This window comes from Anabrus simplex, chromosome 8, assembly GCF_040414725.1.
Source record: "Anabrus simplex isolate iqAnaSimp1 chromosome 8, ASM4041472v1, whole genome shotgun sequence".
NCBI classification, from domain to species: Eukaryota; Metazoa; Arthropoda; class Insecta; order Orthoptera; family Tettigoniidae; genus Anabrus; species Anabrus simplex.
Genome location: NC_090272.1, coordinates 217885359 through 217910991, shown reverse-complemented (window position 1 = coordinate 217910991; position 25633 = coordinate 217885359). Strand labels below are relative to the sequence as shown.

General features: G+C 37.5%; 1 protein-coding gene across 3 annotated transcripts in view; it reads left to right on the top strand.

Annotated features, from left to right (window-relative positions):
• The window catches only part of LOC136879002 (lipase maturation factor 2), a 105242-nt gene that overhangs the window by 25280 nt on the left and 54329 nt on the right, over positions 1–25633 (top strand). For all 3 annotated transcript variants that reach the window (XM_067152685.2, XM_067152684.2, XM_068228922.1), the window contains exons 3-5: positions 3413–3514; positions 13794–13999; positions 15302–15480. In XM_067152685.2, the coding sequence (XP_067008786.1) occupies positions 3413–3514; positions 13794–13999; positions 15302–15480 (487 nt within the window). The remainder of the gene's footprint in view (positions 1–3412; positions 3515–13793; positions 14000–15301; positions 15481–25633) is intronic.

The window sequence follows — 25633 nt, the reverse complement described above, 5'->3', positions numbered from 1 at the left end:
ACAAATTTGTGAATAGTTCTGTCCGTATGACCTACGCAATGAAAACACGTCGAATCCATACGGTACATCTGTATGTCGTAGTTAAGAAATGTCCGCCTCCGTAGCGTAGGTCTACTGCAGCTCTGATAACTTCTCACAAATAGGTGAATAGGCTTAGCTTCGTGTCCGTCCTGTGCATTGCAAGCATGCATCAGTCATGCTATATGTCTGTGTTTTGTAGTTAATAATGTCCGCCAGCGTAATGGTTAGCACGATTAGTTGCTGTTCTCGGGAGTCTGACTTCGATTCCTGGTACCATACTGCCAGAGATTTAGAAATGGCAGGAAGGTTGATATGCGGTAAAAGCGGTACATGTAACTCCCCTCCACTGGGAGTAAGTCAGAGAAGAGCTGAACTACCTTGGGATGAGGAAACGAATTTACTTTAGTTGAGAAATATTCACGGTTTTTGCTATTTATGCAGCAGGCGAGATCATTAACAAAGTGGTCATTTAATATCTCACAACTCGGGCCAATATAGGTATATATTTGGAGAGACGTAAGTTTAAAACGTGATGAAAGCTATCCAATTAAAATGATTGATTTACTTGCCAACGTACCTAACAAATAATAATTATAATAATTACTTTATATCCCCACGTTCTTTAAACGATTTTTGGAGACGTCAAACAAAACGTACTAGGGTATGTGTTAATAAAAAAAAACGACGAACGTACGAAATTAAACATTATGATAATCAAACGCATTACCGCCACACCTGTAGATACCCATAAATGTGATATATTTTCCTGTTATTTACTTTATTCTTTCGGTCGAGGAACATTTGGCACTGCCGGCTGTGTTGACAGTGCGGTTAGGGGCGCACAGCTGTGAGCTCGCATCCGGGAGATAGTGGGCTCAAATCCCACTGTCAGCAGCCCTGAAGATGGTTTTCCGTGGTTTCCCATTTTCACACCAGGCAAATGCTAGGGCTGTACCTTAATTAAGGCCACGGCCGCTTCCTTCCCATTCCTAGGCCGTTCCTGTCCCATCGTCGCCATAAGGCCTATCTGTGTTGGTGCGACGTAAAGCAAATAGCAACAACAACAACAAATTTTGGCACTATCAGGGCGATAATATACCTAACCTAAACAATATGGTCTGTCTTATCTCATGGACAGCTGTTTAGGTAAATCCTGATATGATAAATGTAGAGAACAAGCATGAAATAAACTTAAAAATAAAGGTCTGTTTCAACAGCCGCAGTTATCAAAAGAAAATTTCCAGTCACTATGTATTACATTCGGATGTACAACTCGTAACATATGCTAGTCATCAGCTGATGGTTTGGCATGCCTTCTGCAGCACGGCTTTATTCGGAAGGAGTGCTTCTGCTACATATACACCAACTGGGAATATCAGAGACCATCTCCAGAAACCATTTGGGAATAGATTCACACTGTTTAGACTCTTATAGTCGGGAGCAAAATTATTTTTAAAAGGTTCAAAAAGATGGGACCTTATATGCTCTAGATTGCAGTGCATGGCTCAAAGAGAATGATGCATGGCTGACGCGACTGACAAGATGGCAGTGAAGATGACGTCACTTGGAATGCTGACATGCCGGTAGCAGGACAGGGAAGTTGGCAGCGCAAGCCGATAATTCAAATGAAAGCAGTGATCGGGTTTAGTGTGTGGTAGGCCTACTGCTGAATTGACAGAGACAAATGACTGGCCATTATGTTCTTTTGTATTAATTTATAATTATATGATAACATGATATCCTCATCCGTTTTTTCTACAGGGTCGAGTATGAAGTGAGACGAATCTTCGTAGCAAGTTTTTACGGATGTATGCCCTTTCTGACGTCAACCTCCCCAGAGAAATTAATGAGATGTAACAAATGACGTGATATGAGTACCATATGTAGCGTAAGCCTAAAAGTCGTGTTCACCATTTATTGTCTTTTTACGTTTAGAAATACTGCCTTTTGACGAAAATAGCCAGTATAACTTAAATACATTCTAAGTTTGTTAAATAATAGTATAGAATGTTTACACGTACAATTTATAGCTCTTTATAGCCTAGAAGTCATGTGTTCGCTGCACAAAATTTTGAGGTTATCGCATTTTGGACCCCCCTTTACTATTTTTGGTTGTAAAAGTGGGGGGAAAAGGGGGGTCTAATACGCGAATAAATACGGTAATTAACTACACTTCACTGGAAAACGGCAAATAAAACTTACAAATACTAACAGAATATCACAGAAAACTAAATAAAGGAAAATCACTCAGCTGAATTATTTCTTACGTCTGAGTCAATCTGGTGAGTAAACGATGAACTGAAACCCAAAGATACCGTAGTTAACTTGTGCTGCACTCTACAAACATTTCAGACTTAAAGTAGCCTGATGTGTCGACGCTGATGGATCCGCGCGGCAAGTTTTTTGGAAATAACCTTGCTGCGCGCCCATCTGTCGGTGCGCTGAGTGTCTGAGGGTTAAGAAAGGTGACTGTAAGAAGTGTAGAATATTAATAGAGGCATAACATTTCTTGCAATACATCCTGGAAAACAAAATTAGCAAATTTGTTATACCTAAACTGGAGGAAGAGCACCATGAATTTAGATCAAGTTGGTCTAGCATGACTCATTTTTGCAACAAGGATGCTCTTTGAAAAATACTGGGGGAGAAATAGAAAATTTATAGCTGTATTTCTGGATATTGGTAAAGGCAAATGACCATGTACCTTCCAGGCATTTATTAGAGTGTTTAAGACAGAAGGAAATCCCAGAAGTTGTTACATTTCAAACAAGACAAATAGATTAAGAAATCAAGAGCTATATATTGGGTGATCCAAACGTTTAGCATTTGACGAGGCATTACTTCACTGAATATTGGAGGTAGGTAGGTAATAATTGACGCACATGAATGCCATGACATGGGGTTTTAGTGACACTAAAAGTAAAGGCTTATCTAGTTATAGCTACCTAATTTCCAAGTCTAAATCTGACTGATTATCTAATGTTGAATTAACATTTTAATTAAGCATCAACTGCACAGTTTTATTTTTCCAATCCAGCAGATTTGTAAAAAGAAAAAACTTGTTATTTTTAAGTGAAGATATCTTGTTTTAATAGATATTGAGTTTCCATGATCTATCTGTCCTGGCCTTGATTGCTGATAGAGAAAACTCCACACGGCTGATTCTTAGGTTAAATGCTCTTTCTGTAATTTTTTAATATTTGTTTTACTGCCATTGAATTTTTTCATTATGTTCTTCAGTATGTGTGTTCTTCATTCTTGCCTGGCATTCACTTCTCTTCAGCTCTCTATTCTCTACTTCATTATTTTGCTTGTATAGTGTGTCTAATCCTTTTTGAAAACTTCTATCATGTTTCTTGCTGTAGCTAATAAACATTACGTTTGTTTTCAGCTTTATATCTCAGAAATTCTGCACTACACCAATGTTTGCTGGCCTGTGGTCTCTGTATTACTCTCTCTATCAAGTGGGGCAGACATTCATGTGGTTTCAATGGTAAGTATTCATTTGCTGCATAAAATACATTCATACAATCTCAAGATTGTTTATTAAAGTTACTAAATAATCATGTTTTCTTAATTATACCGAGACTCCTTATCAGGAAATGGGACTAAAGTGTAGATGTACATACATGTAACCAGTTGGGTTAGCAGAAGAATCATCTGTCTTTGCCATCTTCCCACAGGGTGTCACCCTCAGTTCCTTGAATTGAATTTGTGATACTATAATTTTTTAAAGGATTTTTCCACTATTGATAGCAGAATGGAGTCCCTTGCACATTTGACTCACAAATCTGGCAGCTTGATTTTTCTGCCATTCATGAACTCTTTATTCATCAGCCATCCATTCCATACATGGCTGTTCCAGACGTGCCAAGTCTCCCGATTTGAGCGGGAGACTCCCGATTTTTCATCGTTCCTCCCGATCTCCCGATCACCGGGTCCGATCTCCCGATTTTCAGAGCAATATCTGTAATTTTCGTATTATTTTAAACTCCCGCGTATTTCCTCGTTCTATCGATATATGGCTGAGTATGGCTGGTTGATAGTAGTTCTAATAATGATACCAGATGGCAGTACGGGGCACGGTGGCTAGTCATGTGCTGCTCTTTGATCTATAATACAATCATTCTCTTTGCAAGCGAGTCAAGCGAGTGACATTCTCTTTGGAGTAACCTAACCTCAGAAGTAGCACACCATAGTTGTTTTACCCGTAGAAGTGCTCGTGTTGTGCCTTAATATTTGTTTTGGCCAAAAAGTCAAAAAAGAAATATGATGCAGTGTTTAAAAGTGCTTATAGGGAAGAGTTTCCGTGTTTGAGTGAATCCAGAAAGGGACCAACGTTCACATTCTGTACTGTATGTAGGTGTGAATTTTCAGTTGCACATGGCGGGAAATGCGATATACTCAAGCATATGCAAACGATAAAACATAAGGAGAGTGTCCAGTGTGTAGAAAGAAACCAGAAACTGAACTTTTCATGTAAAAACCAAGATGTAAATCCTGTGACGAATGCCAAGGCGTTATTTACGTCATTTATAGTAGAACATAACCTGCCTGTAAATTGTGCCGATCACGCCGGGCCTTTGTTTCGCAAAATGTTTCCTGATTTGGAAATCGCTAAACGATATGGGTGTGCTAGAACGAAAACAGCGGCTATCATTACAGAAATGTGCATGGAAGAAAGGAAGAAAATTGTATCACATTTGCAGGTGAATGCATTTTCTGTTGCTACTGATGGTAGCAATAAAAGCGACTTGAAGATATATCCCATTGTTGTAACATTTTTTAGGCCTGAACTCAATGAAATTCAGAGTTGTCTACTCTCTGTGCCTAATTTAGAAGGGGATGCTACTGGAGCTAACATTGCCAATCTTTTGCTCTCAACGTTTTGGGATTTCTGCATTCCATTAAAAAACTGCCTAGCTCTTGGTGCTGATAATGCTCCAGTAATGGTAGGATTAAAGAATGGTGTGGCAGGATGTTTGAAGCGGGAAAATAGTAACATAATCATTGTAGGCTGCTCTTGTCACCTAATTAATCTTGCTGCCGAGAAGGGTGCGGTGTGCTTGCCCGTAAATGTAGATGAAAGTATAATTGATATATTTTATTATCTGGAAAGGAGTGCAAAGAGGAAAGAAAAGTTCAGAGAATTTCAGACTTTACACAACACTGAGATCAGGAAAATTCTGAAGCATGTGCCTACTCGATGGTTATCACTAAGAAGGTGTTTAGATAGGATTTTGCTTCAGTAGGACCCTTTGGTTACATTATTCAGGAGCGAAATTGTGAGTAAGGATTCTCAGATGGGAACTTTGAAGACTTACAAAATTCCTAAGCGCAGTTTAAGTGCAGATGTGTCTTGTTTGTCTGAAAACATTAAGGAATGTCATAACATTTCACCTCACTCCTCAGTTAAAAGGAAAATCCAGTCATCAGTTTCACTAAAAAAAAATTAAACTACTGATCACACTAAGAGCCATGCATTGTCACGTGAAGAACGACTTCATGTTCCTTTCATCAAATTTACATAAATCTTTTTGCCATTTTCTCTCAAGTTTTATGGATATCTTTGAGAATCCAAACGTAGCTCTTCAGTCAAGTATGCCGCACATCCACTTATTGAGGTCAGTTTTGGAGGAACTATTGAAGAATGTGATGGCAAGGTTTGTGAAACCAGACGTTATTAAAAGATCCTCCTCTCTCCTAGATGTAGATTATCATACTCCAGCAAATCAAAAGGATGATTGTGATTTGATGATAGGGAACTCTGCGTTTGTTTTAGTGAACACCTTGAAGTCTGAGGAAAAGTGCGTATTCTTTAAGTCTGTTAGAAAGTGTTTCTCTTCGTGTGACTACATGGTTCACAAATTTCCATTCAAAGATGAAGTTTTAATTAATGCAGAAGTTGCAAATATTTCTGCTATAAGTAAGGCATCATTTTCTAGCCTTAGATTTTTCATTAACAAGTGTCCAAACATTTTGACTAGTGAAACGGAACATTTGGATAAAGAAACTGATATTCTGCACTCCCAGTTCTGTAACTTTCAGCTCGAAGAAACAGACCTGGCAAAAGGAAGAATTGATGCTCAATGGGCATTGGTAAGTCAGATGAAATCAGCTGATGGTGTACTTAAATATGACAGACTCTCTAAGGTGATGCTTGCTATTTTATCAATTCCACATAGCAATGCAGAATGTGAAAGGATTTTTAGCAGAGTCACAAAGACAAAAACACAGTTCAGATCCTTGCTGTCTGAACAAACTTTGGAGAAACTTTTAACCTTGAAATCAGTTCAGCAAGGCAAGTGTTTTGAGCAAAAATTTAGTTCCGAGTTTCTGAAGAGGGCTAAGTCAGCTACTGGTGTGTTGAACAACAATTAGTCATAATGTGAGTGATCACCATGTTGAAGGATGAGAAGTCACATGTTTCTACAGTTCAGGTATGTCCAGTATTTAGTATTCACATGTAAATGATGAAAAAAATATATATGGGCAAATAGAATTGTTAATGTATTGAATTATAATGAATTTGTACATGTTTTGCCATCAGTGATGTCATAATACGTCGCGATTCGCTGTGAAATTTCTCCTGATTTTTTCACATTTGAAAGTTGGCAAGTCTGCTGTTCAATTGCTGCTTTGAATGGTCCATTTATACACACATCTACAGTTGTGATTGTAGGACAGATCTTTAGGGATAATCACCTGGTCAGTTTTCCCATGTTTCATCTTCTGCCTCATTTCTCGAGTTGTTGATCTTACACAACTTCTGTGAAAATACATGTTACACACAGTAAAATTCTCCAGGGGGCTCAAAGGGGGGGAATATATATGAGTATGAAAAATGTAAAATGTAATAAGAGTCCGTAGAAATGAAGTAGTTATATTGCAAAATATATATTACATTATTAAACAATTACAAACACAAAAGGAATGAACAAGATAGAAAAAATACCGTATTTACTCGCGTATTAGACACACACACACACACACCCCTAGCGTTTTGAGACGAAAAGAATGAAAAAAATAAATCTGACGTATAAGACCCCCCAACGTAATTCATCAGAGAAGAACGATTCCGCTTCGAAGCGGGTACAAGTCTTATTGTCTTATTGCAGCTCTGATGACATTTGCACAAATTTGTGAATAGTTTCGGCCGTACGACCTATGCAATGAAAACGCGTCGACCCTGCGGTACACCTGTGTTTCGTATATATATATATGTATATATTGTTCAATATATTAGTTGTTTTAAGATCTTCGCTAATTGGCTGATGATGAAACTTGAAATGTGTTGAAACCGGTCCCCAATAAACAGGTTGTAACTACTTTTTACTACGGAGTATTGAAAGGTGGATCCTGCCCTATAATATTGTACATCTTCTTGTTGCACAAATAGGTGAATAGGCCTAGCTTCGTGTCCGACCCGCACATTGCTGTATGCCTGTATTTTGTAGTTAATAATGTCCGCCAGCGTAATGGTTAACACAATTAGTTGCTGTTCTCGGGAGTCTGACCTCGATTCCCGGTACCGTGCTGCCAGAGATTTACGAATGGCAGGAAGGTTGATATGCGGTAAAGGTTGTACATGTAACTCCCCTCCACTGGGGGTGTGTCTAAAAAGAGCTGTACCACCTCGAGATGAGGAAACAAGTTTACTTGAGTTGAGAAATATTCGCGGATGTTGCTATTTATACAGGAGGCGAGATCATTAACAAAGTTGTCGTTTAATATCTCGTAATAAGAAATAGGAAAGGACTTCCACCTTATCAATACATGTTTATTACACTTATTATGCTACAGTACTGGTTTCGACCCCCTGTGTAGGGTCATCTTCAGCTGAACAGTACATTCATATATAGATCATGAAGCCATGATTCAGATTACAATATCTGGGGAATGCCATATTGTAACAAATATTTGGTCACATCCAAATGGGGCATGTCAAAATGGTAACTGGCGTGAATGTCACTGTGTGTGACAGTGTATTTATATGTCTATAATGATATGCTTTAGGTCTTAAAATTAGTTTATAAAACACTATCTCCACTTAAAACTAACTTCTAAGTATATAAGACAAAAACAATATATGTAGGAACACTTCATGCATATGAACGTTTGTGTCTTGTGTGTTATTCAGTTCATCGGTTGACTTCTGTGTTCAAGTCTTATTTTCATAGTTTTACACTTGGTTGATGTTTTTGGAGTTTGAATGATATGATTTGCTTGTAAAATTATCACATTATGTGTATAAAAGATTGTTTTCATATGTATACATAGATAAAACACTTTCAAGTTTAAAAAGAGTGCCAGTTATATGGATACAATTAGGATAAAATATGTATATTCAGCTCTGCTGCTTGTTGGATCTTGTTGTTTTATGTTAAAATTGTTATTGGTGTGGTTGAGTTGACACAACGAGCTCACATATCAAACGCAACTTAACCACACCAATAAGAATAATATCACTGCACAGATACAGATGGGAAAGGAGCCACCGCTTTGAATCCAATGCCACTCATATTTTACGAATGTCACAGGACAACATGATTCAGTTAAATAATAATGATACTAAGTGGATGTAAACACTTCATAGCCATACATCACAAGTAATAATAATAATAATAATAATAATAATAATAATAATAATAATAATAATTCAAGCTCGATATTTGCATTATTTACCCATGGGTTAAAGAATATATTTTTTCAAGTTATATCAGTTTATTACATTTGCGTCAATATCTACCCTACACACTGTACTGTAGTTACAACTTTCTACTGTTTGTGCTGAAGTTAACTCTTGTGTTAAACATTTTCCTTAGGAAATTCGGTGATCCATTAATTTCGCCAGTGTAGTTGCACACCACTTAAAACTTTGTCCCCCTCTAGGTCTCTTAGTTGGTTAAGAACATTTCAATGTATTAAGGAATATGTTCGCTATTATTCCTGATAATGGGGAGTGCGTGGTTAAATGTTCCTTTTGACCGGTTTTTATCGGTGAATGCAAAATCGCTTCGGTTCAAAGTTGTTCTTATAACGTTATACATGATTTTCCATTAAAGTTGGGAAAGATACCAAACTCGCACAAAAGCACATTCAAATTGGTATGAGACTGCAATCTATTTGTTTAAATATTTTCACGGATGTTTTCCAAGTAGCGGCTTACTCATTAGCATGTATTTTCTAATTTCAGTAGTCTGAACATGCATATTCAGTTTCATTCTTAAAAATTGTAATAGGATCACTCCAGAGGTTCGTGGCAAACATTTCCATTTTCTTACCTCAAACGGAGTCACCTAACCTAGGTTTACCGTGTACGTATTGAAAATCCTCAGCCTGTTTCCAATCATCCGACCGGGTCAGGAATGGAATGAATGAAGCCCCCATCTAGCGGCGAGGATAGGAGTTGTGCTGGCTGCCGAAGCCTGTCGCACTCCTCTGTGGCAATGATCAATGAATAACAGATAAAATGGAATGATATTGGAGAGTGCTGCTGGAATGAATTGTGACAGGGAAAACCGGAATACCTGGAGAAAAACCTGTCCCACCTCCACTTTGTCCAGCACAAATCTTGCCATAAGACATATCTGTGTCGGTGCGACGTAAAGCAAATAGCAGAGGTATTTCTCACTTTAGCCCAAAGTGCCCGCACTCTAAATTTCTCTTCTGCCTTGAATCATACTTAGGAAGCTTATGAAGTCTCTTTCATAGCTTCTTAATGTCCCATAACTAAGATGAATAGAAATACAGTAAATATTCTGAGAATTTTAACATTTCCTTAACGCTCAATGCAGGTTTTGCCTTATTGTGAATTACGTTAAATCGAATATAAAATTGCATTGCACTTATGGAATAATTTTCGGTACTTGAAATTTTTCTGTTAAATCAAGGTCATGCAAAATTGGGGTTATGTTTTTTAATTTATTTTACGCCCACATTGGAGCACTGAAATCAATCTATATACAGTCAAGTCTTATGAATATTGGTTACAAATTTGGTTGATATTTCTTCTTTTGTTCCCAGAAAGTTTCATTCTCTCTGACCTGGCTGCCCGTTCGTCAGTTATATTTTACTGTTTGCGTGTATAGGTCTTCAGTTTGTCTCACGTTGTTATTTCTCAGATCCTCTTCTCTTCTCTGTTTTCAGTTTGTTGAATTGTCAAGCCTAATTATTTAAATCTTCTTGGACTTCTTTGAACCAGTGATTTTTAGTTTTACTATTCCAAAAGTAATTGAATAAATGTTTGAGTACCCTAGTCTCTGGTAGTCGTGATATGTGACAGAAAAAAGCAACTCTTCTTTTCCGCATTGTATCTATTGTAGACTCAGTCTCCTGATACACAACTTCATTAGGTAGTAATCGCCATTGTCCATCTACTTGGTGTTTTTTGTTTAGAATTGTTCTAATGATTTGTCTATTTATTTTCTGTAATTTATCTGTAGTTGATTTCGTATTCAAAGTGAATAAGGTTTCACTAGCATAATTGAATAAGGTTTTACTAGCATAAGTCGCTTCAGGTTTAATAACGGGAGTTGTAGTGTTTAAATTTTGCATTTATCAAGAGAGATTTCTTCTTGTAGGTTGGCCAGGTAATGTGTCGAGCTTGTTTTAATTTGGTAATTCTATTTTCAACTGATATTTTCTCTTTTAAGTTCCAAGTTATAATCTCTCCAAGATATTTAAATTTATTAACAACCTTAATTTGTTTGTTATTAGTCAGTGTGATAGGTGATGTTTCCACTTTGAAGGATGGCATCATTTCCGTCTTTTCAAAGGAGATTTGTAACCCAATTTTTGCTGCTATTCGTTCTAATTCTTCAATTTGGAGTTTAGCCTCTTCCACACTACTTGCAAGTATCACAAGGTCATCTGCAAATGCTAGACAATTAAGTTTGATATTTTTGCCAATCTTGATATTTGGCTGACATTTCTTAGACTATTCTCGCACAACTTCTCCAATGCACAGTTAAACAGTATTGGTGAGAGACCATCCCCCTGTCGAAGTCCAGTCCGGATTTCAAATGTTTCAGACAACTCTCCTCGGAATTTAACTTTTGCTCTAGTATTTTTGAGGGTAACACCGAGATTGAGTTTCTGGTGTAACCCAAATTCTTTAAGGATTTTAAGTAATGACTCACGATGAATACTGTCATATGCTTCCTTGAAGTCAACAAAAGTGATTACTAGTTTTCTGTTTCTCATTCTTTGATGGTTCATAATCCACTTAAGACTAATGATTTGGTCAGGACAACTTCTTCCAGGTCGAAATCCCCCCTGATACTCCCCAAGTTCTTGGTCGAGCTGTTCTTGAATTCTCGTGAGGATAATTCAAGACAGGATCTTCTATGTGATATCAAGTAGGGAGATCCCTCGGTAATTATTTGGATCCAGTCTATCCCCCTTTTTGTGTATTGGATGAATTATAGCTGTATTCCATTCTGCAGGCAGTTTTTCAGAGTTTCATATGTCTATGATGTGTTTGTGTAGGTTTTGAAGTGTTTGGTTATTTGCATTCTTCCACAGCTCTGCAACCACTTGATTTTCTCCTGCAGCTTTATAATTCTTGAGCCAATTAATCGCTTGAAGTACCTCATGGAAGTCTGGTGGAATAACTTTGTTTAAACATGTTTTATTTTTTGGATCAGGTGAAAATTCTAGGTATTCTTATAGGTCTTCAGCATTTAGTAATTCTTTGAAGTGATCAGCTAGAATTTTGGCATTCTCCTGATTATTTTGTGCTAGTTGTCCTTGTTTATTTCTCCACACGAGTGTAGGTGGAGTATACCCTGATTGATATTGTTTAAATGTCCTGTAATACTCTCGCGTCTTGTGTTGAGTGATTCATCTATGTTAGCTAGGTTTTCTTTTTGATGTCCGTTTTGATTCTTCTAAGTTCTTTGGCCGTTTGTCTTCTAGCAATAGTTAGTTCATCTCGAGATTTTGCTGTTTTCTTTTGTTGGTCACTTAGCCATGCTTTGTGTCTTTTCTGTATTGCCATATCACATTCCTCATTCCACCAGGCGTTTCTTTCGCCTTTTCATACGAGCAATTTTTTAGTTTATCAATAATAGTTTCCAGTTTGTCGCTTAGAGGTGTTTTGGATCTCTCTGTATACACAGCATTATTTATTAAGTAGCTGGGGTCATATTTCCTCCTAGTGAATTTAGAGGGTTTGTGATGTTTTCTTGGGGTTAACTTGATTTTAATCTTTGAAATATAATGATCAGAATCAATGTCCACCTCACGAAGGACTTCGACATTATAAATTTCTCTATGGTATTTTTTTATCCATTGCTACGTGGTCTATCTGAAACTCACCCAGTTTAACATTAGGGCATTTCCAGGTCATTAATTTGTGTGGTTTTCTCTTAAATCTTGTGGTTTCAGGAATAAGCCCATGGTCTATGCAAAGCCCAATTAATCTTTGACCATTTCTATTTGTCAATTTGTGTGCTGGCCATTTACCTACCACTGTGCAATATTTTCTCTCTTGTCCAATTTTTGCTTTGAAGTCTCAAAGTATAATTTTAACATGGTTGTCAGGGATATTTGAAATCAGTTGGTCAAGCTCTTCCCAAAACATTTCAGTTTCCTCTTTATTAATCCTGTTTTTTTTCATTTGTTGGGGCATGGACATTAATCAGTGTATATATTTTATTCTCTAATCTAATTGTTAAGGTTGCAGTTCTTGATGAGTTCAGTTGGAAGTCCTCCACTGAATCTAATATGCTAGTATGAACCAGGAATCCCATTCCAAATTGGGGAACATTTTTTATTACTCTCTTTCCTGGAGGTCCTTTGTAAAGACAATATCCCCCAGATTCAAATGGGTCCTGATCTGTGTTCCGAAGTTCTTGTAGGGCTGTGATTAGAATCCTGTGTTGATCCATGACATCAGTTAAGTTTCAACTTCCCAACTTTCATTATTGAATTGATGTTTAATGTTTGCAAAGAAAGAGAATTTTCCTGGTTTTCTGAATTTAAGTCTGTGTCTGTATCCGTGGTTCGTCTGTTGGGCTTTCAGGCACTCCGACTCGCCATGGTCTTCTATGTGACACCCCACCGTATCCGAATGGTGTCTTTGCTTGGGTCTAGAATGTTGGATGTCCAAGCCGGTGGATTCTTTCGTTAGAAGACTCTCCATGATAAGTTGATTGATCATTGATCAATGTTCTGACCGTGGTCAGGAGTTACAATCCCAGATGTGATCTGGGAAGGTGATTCATCCTAGTTATTCAGGACTGGGAGTAGGCATTTCCTCCATACCCCTCAAACGTTATATTTTACCTGCCAATACTCGGGTGGCTGATTGCAGTGGTTTCCCACTGGGCGGTGGGGTCGCCACATCCCTACGCCAAATCGGGTTTGTACTGTAAATAAACAAATAAAAATTCATAAACTTAAAATATATACACACTATAAACCAACAGTCAGTCCACATTAAAGAATTTCAGTCCAATATTGGGGGTAGTTGTTCCGGTGTGAATGATGTGGAAATACAGATGCTGTGTTTGCTCTACTCCTCAGTTATATGGTTGACATGGGCATAGCCATTCCTTCTCTACTAAATTTACTTTTATCATAAAAATTAAACTGTCTTTTTTCAGCCAATTGACATCTGTGTGTTATGGGCCAAGTGATAATAGTACTTCCAGACATATTTTATGGAAGTTACTCTGAAGATATATTTCTGATATACTGCTCTCTATGTCTAAGTACTTGTCCTTTTATTTTGCTGAGCTTGAACACAAATCACTTCTTTGTTCCAGGGATGTCCTGTTGTTGGAGGCTGGCTTTCTCTGTATTCTGGTGGCGCCCCTGAGGTATCGCCCTGTATCACGACGTAAGCCAGCTCCTCTTTGTCCAAGCGATCACATAGCCTTCTGGCTAGTGCGTTGGCTGCTTTTCAGACTAATGTTTTCATCTGGAGTTGTCAAGCTCACCAGTGGTTGTCCTACTTGGTGGGGACTGACAGGTGAGGACTAATGAAAAAAAATAGAAGCCTAAGTTCTTGAATTGACTTAAGATTAAACGACTCTCCATAGGTGTTTTTTATTTTTATTTTTTCTGTTTGCTTTCCTCCCAGTTTCATTTCCAGGCCAAGTACTGAGATGGTACCTTTATAAATTTACTGCTGCTCTCCTCCTCCTCCTCCTCCTCCATTAGAATGAGAGACACAGTTACAAATGCACTTTCATCTACTCAAGTAGGACTGAGAAGAAACAAACAAGGCTATCACAGCTGTGAAGCATCAAAGGGAGTGTTACAACAAATAGGAAGTGTGTAAATGTTTCATCTGTTTTTATTCTTGCTCCTGTCCGGCTCCTTGGCTAAATGGATAGCGTGCTGGCCTTTGGCCACAGGGGTCCCGAATTCGGTTCCTGGCAGGGTCGGGAATTTTAACCATAATTGGTTAATTCTGCAGGCATGGGGGCTGGGTGTATATGTCGTCTTCATCATTTCATCCTCATCACAACGCGCAGGTCGCCTTCGGGAGTCAAATGAAAAGACCTGCATCTGTCAAGCTGAACTTCTCCTCGGACACTCCCGGCACTAAAAGCCATACGTCATTTCATTCTTGCTCCTGCCTCTTCTAAAGTGTTTGAAGACAACAATTATGATACTGGGCTATTTAATTTCTTCACTTTGAAACTTTCTTTTTTGAATAGTTAACTTATGGCTCTTGGGATAAACTTACTTTTCATGTTGAAATGGTATTTTTGTTGCTGAACATAACTAAAATGTGGTGGGGATGCTTGTGGCTTCGGATGGTTTTTCAGGCAACCTGTTCAGTGCTCAGTGCTCGGATTTGTAACTATTCTTCGACTCTCAAACATGGATGTAATAGACAAAAATAATAAATAATAATAAATCTCAAACATGGAGTCGTTCACTTTACCACTGCAGATTAAGTTGCATATTCCAATGCTACAAATCTACTGATAAATTTTTAAGAGACTAAGATATATCAAATTATCCCATATCTACCTCCTGTATGGGGTAAATTGTGATATCTCTAAGTTTTCAGACTTAATTATGTTGTGGTTCAGTGATTATTTTTTGTATTCAATAATGTGTGGCATCTTAGGTATATAGATCTAAAGGTAGTGGAGGCAGCTGCTTCAAGATTGTGATGATAACATTCGTCATAATATCACAATTTAATGGTGGTGATAGGAGTAAACAAGTAGAGTTATTAAGAGTCTAAATCCACTATTTTTTCCAGGTTTTTAATGTACTTGACAAGCTCGGTAACTGCTATGTATTATGTTTCCAGCTCTCAGCGTGCACTTCGAGTCACAGTGTCTGCCCACAGCTCTTGCTTGGTATGCTCACCATCTTCCTAGCTGGTTCCTGAAACTTACCACCGTTGGAGCTAACATCGCTGAACTTGTTATTCCCTTCCTTTTCTTTGCTCCAATGCGTGCGGTTCGTGTAGTCGCCTTCTACATTCAGGTGAGCTTGAGAGAAAGTTTCTAGTCTTCCCTTGGGGACGTACAGAGTACAGAATACTATCACTATTGACTGTTGAAGAAGGTGGCTAGTGTTAAGAACATGTTCAGCTGAAAGCATCTGAATAAGTAGTGAACGTTGCCTGTAGCCTAGGGGTTTATAGCTGGCAAGAATTAGTTTTTGTAAATAATTTAGAAGTTTATAGATTGGAGCCATTTTTGGGCTGCTGCCTCAGATTAATGCCTCTCTGCTAACCTTCATTCTTCATTCTCCATTGTTCCAGACTACATTAAACTCCCTATTATTCAGGTTAATGTAGGGATGTTGAAGCAGTCGGGGATGTGCAGAGCTAAAAGACATTTGACACATAACAGCTATTGCTTCTTTTCTTCTGTGCTGTGCACACCACGCACTGTCTTTATGGGGTTGGGTGGAATAAATCTAACGAAATGTGCTCACTTTATGCAGCCTGCAATGTCATAGGGAAACACCCTCTTGTGGTCTTGCCTAGGGAACTCGGGTACAGTAATTTTCTATGATTTGTTCGGCCAGTTTGATTCTGAATTCAGTGATATGTGTTTTCTACCAGTAATATTTAGGATATACCGTATTTACGCGAATAATCCCTGCCACCGAATAATCCCCGCACCTTAAATTTAGGAAGGCTGACTTTGAAAAAAAATGCCAACATTGACGCAAATAAAACCCGCACCCCAATTTTGTGCCCCAATTTTTTTAAATAAATGTGTGGGTATTATTCGCGTAAATACAGTAATTATTGTATATTGACACATCCATGAGCTAGGAAAAAAGCTTTTTATTCTTCCCTGCATACCTTCTCATAATTGAAAAACATGTCTGTCTATTCCATTCATGGAGTGTATTCAGTTACTGGCTTAGGTTTGATAACGACTGATTTGGGTTTCTTGTTTATTTTCCCTGTTTTGAGTCATTTCTATGTCCTCATGATAAATTGATAACATGGTTACGGCTTTTCTATCTATCTGCTGAAGAGCAAACAGTTTATGTGAATACCTAACAAAAGTTTTGCCTTTCTTTAATTTGCTTTTTTGAAATAGCATGTTTTTTCGAGTAACCCTAACAGTACCCACAGCATTAGATTTTTTCACTAACCTCATAAAAAAGTAAAGGTGAGATATACCAGTTATATACAAAAACAGTATGTCCCTTGCCTAGGTAAGGTTCCATGAGATCCATAACTACAGCTCCGCTTGTTGGTGTTTCAGTTGATGTTCTGTGTGGGTTTTTTTTTCAGTATAGACGTCAAACCATAAGCAGTACCCACTAGCAGATCACAGAATTTGTAAATCTTGATACCGAAACAAGCTCTTGTTTCAGGGTTGAACTGAATGTAACAAAGTCAGCCTCTGAATTTTACAGAGCTTTCATCTATTGCTATATTCTCATCAGGATAATATGTGACCCTGAAATTTTGTTGGAGGTGACTGATGACTGGCTAAAGTTTAGCTAATCTATTAGCAGGATCACATTTTTCATTATATGTAAAGTAATTTTGAGAAGAGCAAAAATCTGTTGAATGACACATTAGAAATGGAGTGGAAGCTGATTTGTGAACCACCGGGCGTAGAGGCGCGCGGCTGTGAGCTTGCATCCGGGAGATAGTAGGTTCGAATCCCACTATCGGCAGCCCTGAAAATGGTTTTCCGTGGTTTCCCATTTTCACACCAGGCAAATGCTGGGGCTGTACCTTAATTAAGGCCACGGCCGCTTCCTTCCAAATCCTAGGCCTTTCCTATCCCATCGTCGCCATAAGACCTATCTGTGTCGGTGCGACGTAAAGCCCCTAGCAAAAAAAAAAAAAGATTTGTGAACCGACCAGTAAGATTGAAGGGTGGGTTTTCTCACTAGCCCCAGCAGAATACAGAGAGCAAAATACCCCTGAATTTAATGTGAAGTGTTAGGAAATCATTTATTTTTTGTTTTGGTATTTTAACTGCTATTGAAATACAGTAGAACTTCAGACTTTTAATTCGAAACTGCTTTTACATTTGAAAAAAAAAAAGTATTTTACAGAGTAATTTAAATTCAAAATTTCTCTGCGTCATGAAAGAACGTGTCTTTCGGAACGCGCAGGGATAACGTTGCTCACTTTCACCTACTTCGGCGTGTCTACAGTGTGCTTCATATCTGCTATGTTTGAGCGGAATGCTAATTATTTTTGATTCGGCGTTTTAAGGAATGACTCAGTATCATATAGCGGGCAGTGTGCGGAGAGGTAGAATCCGCGAACACTGGCAATGCCGACAGTTGGCGAAAAAGCATGGCTTATAGCCTATAATAAATTCGTACGCACAAAAAATTGTCAATGCCGATGAAACTGCATTGTTTGTTTTATTTTTTAAATGCTGAGGCCAAACAGACTTATGGTTTTAAAGGAGAGAATTGCCAGCCGGGAAATGTACTGTGTTGCTATGCAGTGCACACAGAAGCAAGAGACTTCCTTCCCCCGTCATAGGAAAGTTCGAAAAGCTACAATGTTTTAAGGGCGTCAGGCACTTTTTTTGCCAGTACAAGGCATCTAAAAATGCAAACAGTACAGTAATCCAAGAGATAATTCACTGCACAGGGGAGCCAACATAATTTTTCCTCTTCTTTGAATCGTGTTTTTCTTCCTTTTGTTACGTGAGGTTATGTTTGTCATTGTTTTATACAAGTGCATTATTTGAATACTGTAAATGCACCTTGTTGGATATATTTTGGAAATAGTTTTTTTCCATGGCATTTGAGAGCTTTAAACTGTGAATCAAGGTTAATTGCATGCAGTAATGGGTCTTAGAATATATTGTTACGCCGGTATTTATTTTTAATCTTCCCATCGTGGAACTTCTGGCACTGTGCAGGCACTTGATAACCTACCTAAACTAAACAGTATGATCTCTCATCTCATTTACATCTGTTTTGGTAAGTCCTGATGTGATAAATGGAGAACACACATGAAATATACTTAAAAATAAGGGTTTGGTTTTCAACAGCAGCAGTTATCCAAAGAACGCTACCAATCACTATGTATTAAATTCGAAAGTACAACTTGTAACATACGCTAGTTATCAGCTGGTGGTTTGGCACGCTTTCTACCAAAGCACACCTTTATTCAGGAGTGGCTTCTATTACACATACAGCAATTGAGAATATCAGAGACAGTCTCCAGAAACCACGGTCTCACGGTTTGGACTCTATAGTCGAGAACGACACTATTTTTAAAAGTTTCAAGAAGAAAGAGACCTCGAATGCTCTCGATGCGTGGCTGACGAGATGGCCGTGAAGACTACCGTATTTCACGGCATAATCGTCGCCACCGCGTAATCGTCGCATCCTTTATTTTCAATACAAAAATCGGACTTTAAACCTTTAATTACATAATCGTCGCACGTCCAAATTTTGTTCACTAATCTGGTTAAAAGGTAAATGGAACTGCAACGTAAGTTGCACATGAATGCGCAATTTAAATACGTGTATGGTTTGTGGGCAATTTGGCAACACAGTCACGTTTGCGACATGTTGCACAACGTATAAATAAATAATACCGGTATATGTACGACGCATGGCTTACCGGTAGACTATCGGCAGTTTGACAACGTGGTCGCGAGACAGTGTACTATTTATTCACCACCTACATATTATGCTTACCGGTAGGCTATCGGCAGTTTGACAACGTGGTCGCGAGACAGTGTACTATTTATTCACCACCTACATATTATGAGTTCCTATTTGAAATATGTAAGGCTGTAAGTTATCGCTTATCGGCAACGTCGCCAGGAAATACCGGCTAGGTAGGTTGAATGGACCTCGAACCAGCCCTCAGATACAGGTAAAATTCCCTGACCCGGCCGTGAATTGAACCCGAGGCCTCCGTGTAAGAGGCAAGCACGCTACCCCTACTCCATGGGGCCGGCTCCTGTGTTATTGCGCATGAAGTGAAATCCAAGACGATAACGCAGATTTCCACGGAATTATTCAGCCGAATTATTTACGATGTCTCAGTTGTCATCGCTAGACTCTTATCTTACTACTACGTCATAAGTGTCCGGGCATGGGATGAAAACTTTTATCCAAGCAGTCAAGATAATTATTATCCAATGCTATTAAAGTTTTATTTTATAAACTCGTCAGTAATGTAATGTAAAATCATCAATAACTGGGAAGAAATATTAACCTAATTACCGTATGTTTAAAAGAAATTGAAAAAATGAATGTTTGTTACTGACGTCTCGGAATACAGTCAACTATACAGTAGATCTACACCGCGCTAGCTAGAGCTCCGGTTTGCGAGCTTTGCGCAAGCGCAGTAGTGTGTCGCAACCAACGAGCTAAACTGATAAATTGTTGCATGCTTCCTTGCTGCCTAACAGTATTGGCTGCTCTGGAATGGACAGATCACAGATGCATTTATTTGTTTCAAATTTACGTGATTACTGTAGACATGTGTGCGTGAGAATTTGTTTTTAATTTGTGTTTTGGGTGTTTGCAGAAATAATTTGTTTTAATAGTGAACAATTACGGAAAGTCATTTATATCGCAAAACATTAACGTGCGAAGCATTTATAAGCGATTATGGGTAAATATAGAAACTATTCTGCGGGCTTCAAGCTAAGCGTAATTGCCTTCGCTGAACAGCACGGGAACAGAGCTGCAGAAAGAAAATTTTCTGTGAGTGAAAAGTTGGTGCGTGACTGGCGCAAAGTAAAAAACAAGCTAAAAAGCACAAACCCTTCTAGACGCGCGTTTAGAGGTCCTAAAACAGGGAAGTTTCCTATAATTGACGAAGAAATGTTTAGGTACGTCAGTGAAATACGTAACAATGGCTGCAGTGTATCATATGAAATGTTAAAATTAAAAATTAAATAATTGAAGTTCAACCAATTCAATACATAAAAGAAAGAAATGTAGTAATTACATTCTTATTTAAATGGGACCGGTTTCGACCCTAGTCCAGGTCATCGTCAGCCGTAAAAACAAGTAGGCGAAATCACACAATGTTTATGAATATTGGAGAAATGGGTCAGTTTCACACTCTGTCAGGCACAAAGTCACAACACTATCAAATAATATATGAAGATTATAAATAAACTTGAAGTCGCAGACGAATAGATTTGTAGAAGCAAACCGCCAGTTAACTTCCCGCAACCAAGACAAATATTGGACCTTCAAGACATTCTCCACTCTACTTTGGCGTTCGAGACCGCAGCGCATGACCTTGAATGTGCCGCGCTGATCACCGGGAACTGGCGGTTTGCTTCTACAAATCTATTCGTCTGCGACTTCAAGTTTATTTATAATCTTCATATATTATTTGATAGTGTTGTGACTTTGTGCCTGACAGAGTGTGAAACTGACCCATTTCTCCAATATTCATAAACATTGTGTGATTTCGCCTACTTGTTTTTACGGCTGACGATGACCTGGACTAGGGTCGAAACCGGTCCCATTTAAATAAGAATGTAATTACTACATTTCTTTCTTTTATGTATTGAATTGGTTGAACTTCAATTATTTAATTTTTAATGTTAATAATTTCAATACGGAACAATGAAATTTTTATCTTTAAACATATGAAATGTTACAAATTAAGGGACAGGAGGTAGCGCGCAAACACAACATACCGGTAACTCAGTTTAATTACATAAAATCAGCTTCATGGTCCGTATCGCACTTCAATAGATTCACAATTAAGTATTTATTTTCCACCTAGTCGATACAATGATTGCTTAAGGCAATTTTTAATGGTCAAAAGTGGTACATGTTTCGTATATTATCAACATCTTCAGCCACATAACACTGTTTAGATGAAAAATGTATAAAATTGACAAAGTAATGCTTTAGAGGAAGTGTCCTTAAAATTAACATAAGATTGACAAGATTAAAACAAACAAATAACTCAAGAGAAAATATATAAATTATTTCTACAATAGAAAGCAGTCGTCAAGGAAACACTTGTACAATATTCCATAGAGAAATTGTCCTAATAAATATTCTTTTCTTAATAATTCATGAAAAAAGATCAATTTATAAATTAAAAATTATACAATTTATAAGTAATTATCGAAATGAAGAAATCCTGATATCACAGTGCGGCTCTTATTATTAATGTAGATGAAGATATAACTAATTCCTAGTTGTCAAATCTTATTAAGCCTGCTTTCCTTTGGAATAGTAACTCCTGTCATTCTTTCACAGTTTTGCGCCGGGTGTAATATTGATGATGCGTTCTTCCTTGCTCTTTCATTGTAAAACACCCATCAAAAACTCAGTGGATTTTTGCAATCTAGTTAAAGATTTTAAACTTGGATCATCTCACACGACATGTTCGTTTGACATAACCAACATGTATACAAACATTCCAATAGAAGACACTATCAGAATCATTAAGAAGAATTTAACGAAGAACAAATTAGTAAGCATACCAGAAATTGAAGATTTTATTAATGTTTTAAAATTCGTGTTAAATCAAAATTATTTTACGTTTAATAATAAAATTTACCGACAAAAAGAACTCTCAATGGGAGCCCCAGCATCAGGAATATTGGCTAATATATACTTAGACTATTTGGAACACACGAAAATTATTAATCAAATAAAGGGTTTGGATTTTTGGACACGTTATGTGGACGATGTTTACGCTATAATAGATAACAGACTCACCGATAGCAATAAAGTTTTAAATATACTGAATAATTTGGATTCCAATATAAAATTCACTGTAGAAGAAGAAGTTGAAAGATCACTGAATTTTCTGGACATAGTCACAACAAGAGAAGAAAAAGGATTTTCTTTCAAAATACACAGAAAATCCACTTTCACACTGACCACTATCAAGAACAACTCGTTACACCCTGAGGCACAGAAAAGATCAGCATATTATAGTTACGTTAACAGAGCGTTTAGTATTCCTTTATCCAAATCTGAAAGGAATAAAGAACTGTTGCTTATCCGACAACAAGCCCTCTTGAATGGTTTCAACAATAACATGATTGATAAAATAATTAATAAATTTTCGGAGAAGCAACAATCTAAATTAGCAGTCGAACCTAGTAAAACTGAAAAATATATCAAGTTCACATATAATAATCCAAACATTCATGTAATAACAAATTTATTTAAGAGAAAAAATTTTAAAATTGCATTTTCCACCAATAACAACATGAAACATAGTATTTTCAACCATGATACAATAAATCTCTCGGAAAAAGATAAATTTTTCGATTCCGGAATATATAAACTCACATGCTTTGAATGTAAGAATACATACATAGGACAATCTGGCCGCAATTTTAAAGTTAGATATTTGGAACATGTGAATGCTGAAAAACATAGAAGATTCTCAGCAATGGGATCACACATGACTGCCACAGGTCATAAATTTACCAACATAGAACAAGACCTGACCATCATAAAAAAGTTAAAAAAGGGCAGCTTAATGAACACATATGAAGACCTGTACATTCATCTAGACCAACTTGTAAAGAAAAATGATAACCTTAATGAGGCTGTAGAATATAAGAATCCATTATATTATCAAATTCTAGTATATTTGAAAATGCTTGAGAAGGATCACGAAAAAAGAATTGGAATTTCTCCTCCTACAGATAGCCCTACAACTTATTCCTCCTCAGTTGAAGCTATAGGTGACAGCAAGGAAGTTCTTGACACACCTCCACCTCCTCAAGTGCAAGAGCAAGGAAGAACGCATCATCAATATTACACCCGGCGCAAAACTGTGAAAGAATGACGGGAGTTACTATTCCAAAGGAAAGCAGGCTTAATAAGATTTGACAACTAGGAATTAGTTATATCTTCATCTACATTAATAATAAGAGCCGCACTGTGATATCAGGATTTCTTCATTTCGATAATTACTTATAAATTGTATAATTTTTAATTTATAAATTGATCTTTTTTTCATGAATTATTAAGAAAAGAATATTTATTAGGACAATTTCTCTATGGAATATTGTACAAGTGTTTCCTTGATGACTGCTTTCTATTGTAGAAATAATTTATATATTTTCTCTTGAGTTATTTGTTTGTTTTAATCTTGTCAATCTTATGTTAATTTTAAGGACACTTCCTCTAAAGCATTACTTTGTCAATTTTATACATTTTTCATCTAAACAGTGTTATGTGGCTGAAGATGTTGATAATATACGAAACATGTACCACTTTTGACCATTAAAAATTGCCTTAAGCAATCATTGTATCGACTAGGTGGAAAATAAATACTTAATTGTGAACTCAGTTTAAGGCGACTCGTGGGTGGATTAAGGGGTTTATGCGACGACACAATCTGTCAGTGCGAAGGAGAACAACACTAAGCCAAAAGTTGCCTGCTGATTACACGGACAAGATTGTAAATTTTCACCGATTTGTCATACGTTTGCGCAATTAAACTTCGTACTTGCTTTCTCAAATCGGTAATGCCGATCAGACTCCAATCTTTTTTGATATGCCTCGCAACAGCACTATTGCGCTAAAAGGATCACGGAGTGTATTAATGAAAACCAGCGGTAGTGAGAAGTTGCGATGCACGGCAATGCTAGCCATTACAGCTGACGGGAGAAAGTTGCCGCCTTACATCATTTTCAAGAGGAAAACGATGCCTAAGAATATACAGTTTCCCCGTGGAATTCATGTACGAGTGCAACCAAAGGGTTGGATGGACGTAGAACTCATGCTGGACTGGGTTAAAACTGTGTGGAATAGAAGACCTGGTGCACTACTAAAACAACCAGCTCTGCTTGTTTTAGATAGTTTCCGAGGTCACCTCGTGAACGAAGTGAAGCAAATTCTCAGTACAAATAAGACACGACAGATAGTCATTCCTGGTGGTCTAACATCTGCTTTGCAGCCACTAGACGTATGTGTTAATAAACCCTTTAAAGACCACTTACGTCGATTTTACAACGAGTGGATGATGAGCGGCGATCAGCAATTGACGCCCGCCGGAAATATCAGGCGTCCACCCTTGGACTTGTTATGCTCGTGGGTGAAGAAGAGTTGGGATCTTATACCACCTAAACTAGTCTCCAAGAGCTTCAAAAGGACTGGGATTTCGAATGCACTAGACGGTTCCGAAGATGACGCAGTGTGGCAGGGAGACGAAGAATCTGTTACTGGTATTAACAGAGGCGAGGACGGCGCATCAGATAGCGAAACCTGCGATAGCGACACCGAAGATTTGGAATAAATTGCGTACCGGTAAGTCCGCATTTCACAACAAAGCGATAATTTTTTGCAAGTGTAATATTTTTAACTTTAATACTCAAATTAATGACAAATTAACTTAATACGTTCATTTTTATTTTCAGGTTGGAAAAACGTTCGCCGAATTGTTGCGAAAAATTATGAATTTTGTTTTAGACTATTTTAATTATTTTGATGTATAAACGCGAGTATTACGTGCATCTTAAATTTGTATCAAATACAATTTAGTTATAAATACATTTGAGTAATACAAATACTGGTATTAAATATTCATCGTATAATGGTCGCACCCTACAATTTTTTTCGAAAATTTTGGTATAAAAAGTGCGACGATTATGCCGTGAAATACGGTACGTCATTTGGAATGGTAGCAGGGAAGCTGACGGCCCAAGATGATAATTCAAATGAAAGTAGTGTTCAGGTTTACTCAGTTGTACTGTGTGGTAGGCCTACTGCTGAACTGATAGAGACAAATGACTGGCCATTAGATTCTTTTGTATCACTATTGCATAATATGATAATACAATACCCTTATCCCTTTTCTCTGCGGGGTCGAGTATGAAGTGAGACTACTTTTCGTAGTGAGTTTTTACAACCGTATGCTTTTCCTGACGTCAGCCTAATCAGAGGTTTAGAGACAAGATGAACGACGTGTTATGAGTAACTAAAACAGACTATATTTACTTTATATGTAGGCCTATAAGTCGTGTTCACCATTTGTCTTCTTACATGTAGAAATACTGCTTTAGATGAAAATAGCCAGTATAACTCAAATACATTCATAAGTTTGTTAAACAATAGTGTAGAATGTTTACATGTATAATTTATAGCACTTTATAGCCTAGAATCCATGTGTTCACTGCAAAAAATTTGAACTTATTGCATATTGGACCTCCCCCCTTACTTTTTGGGCTGT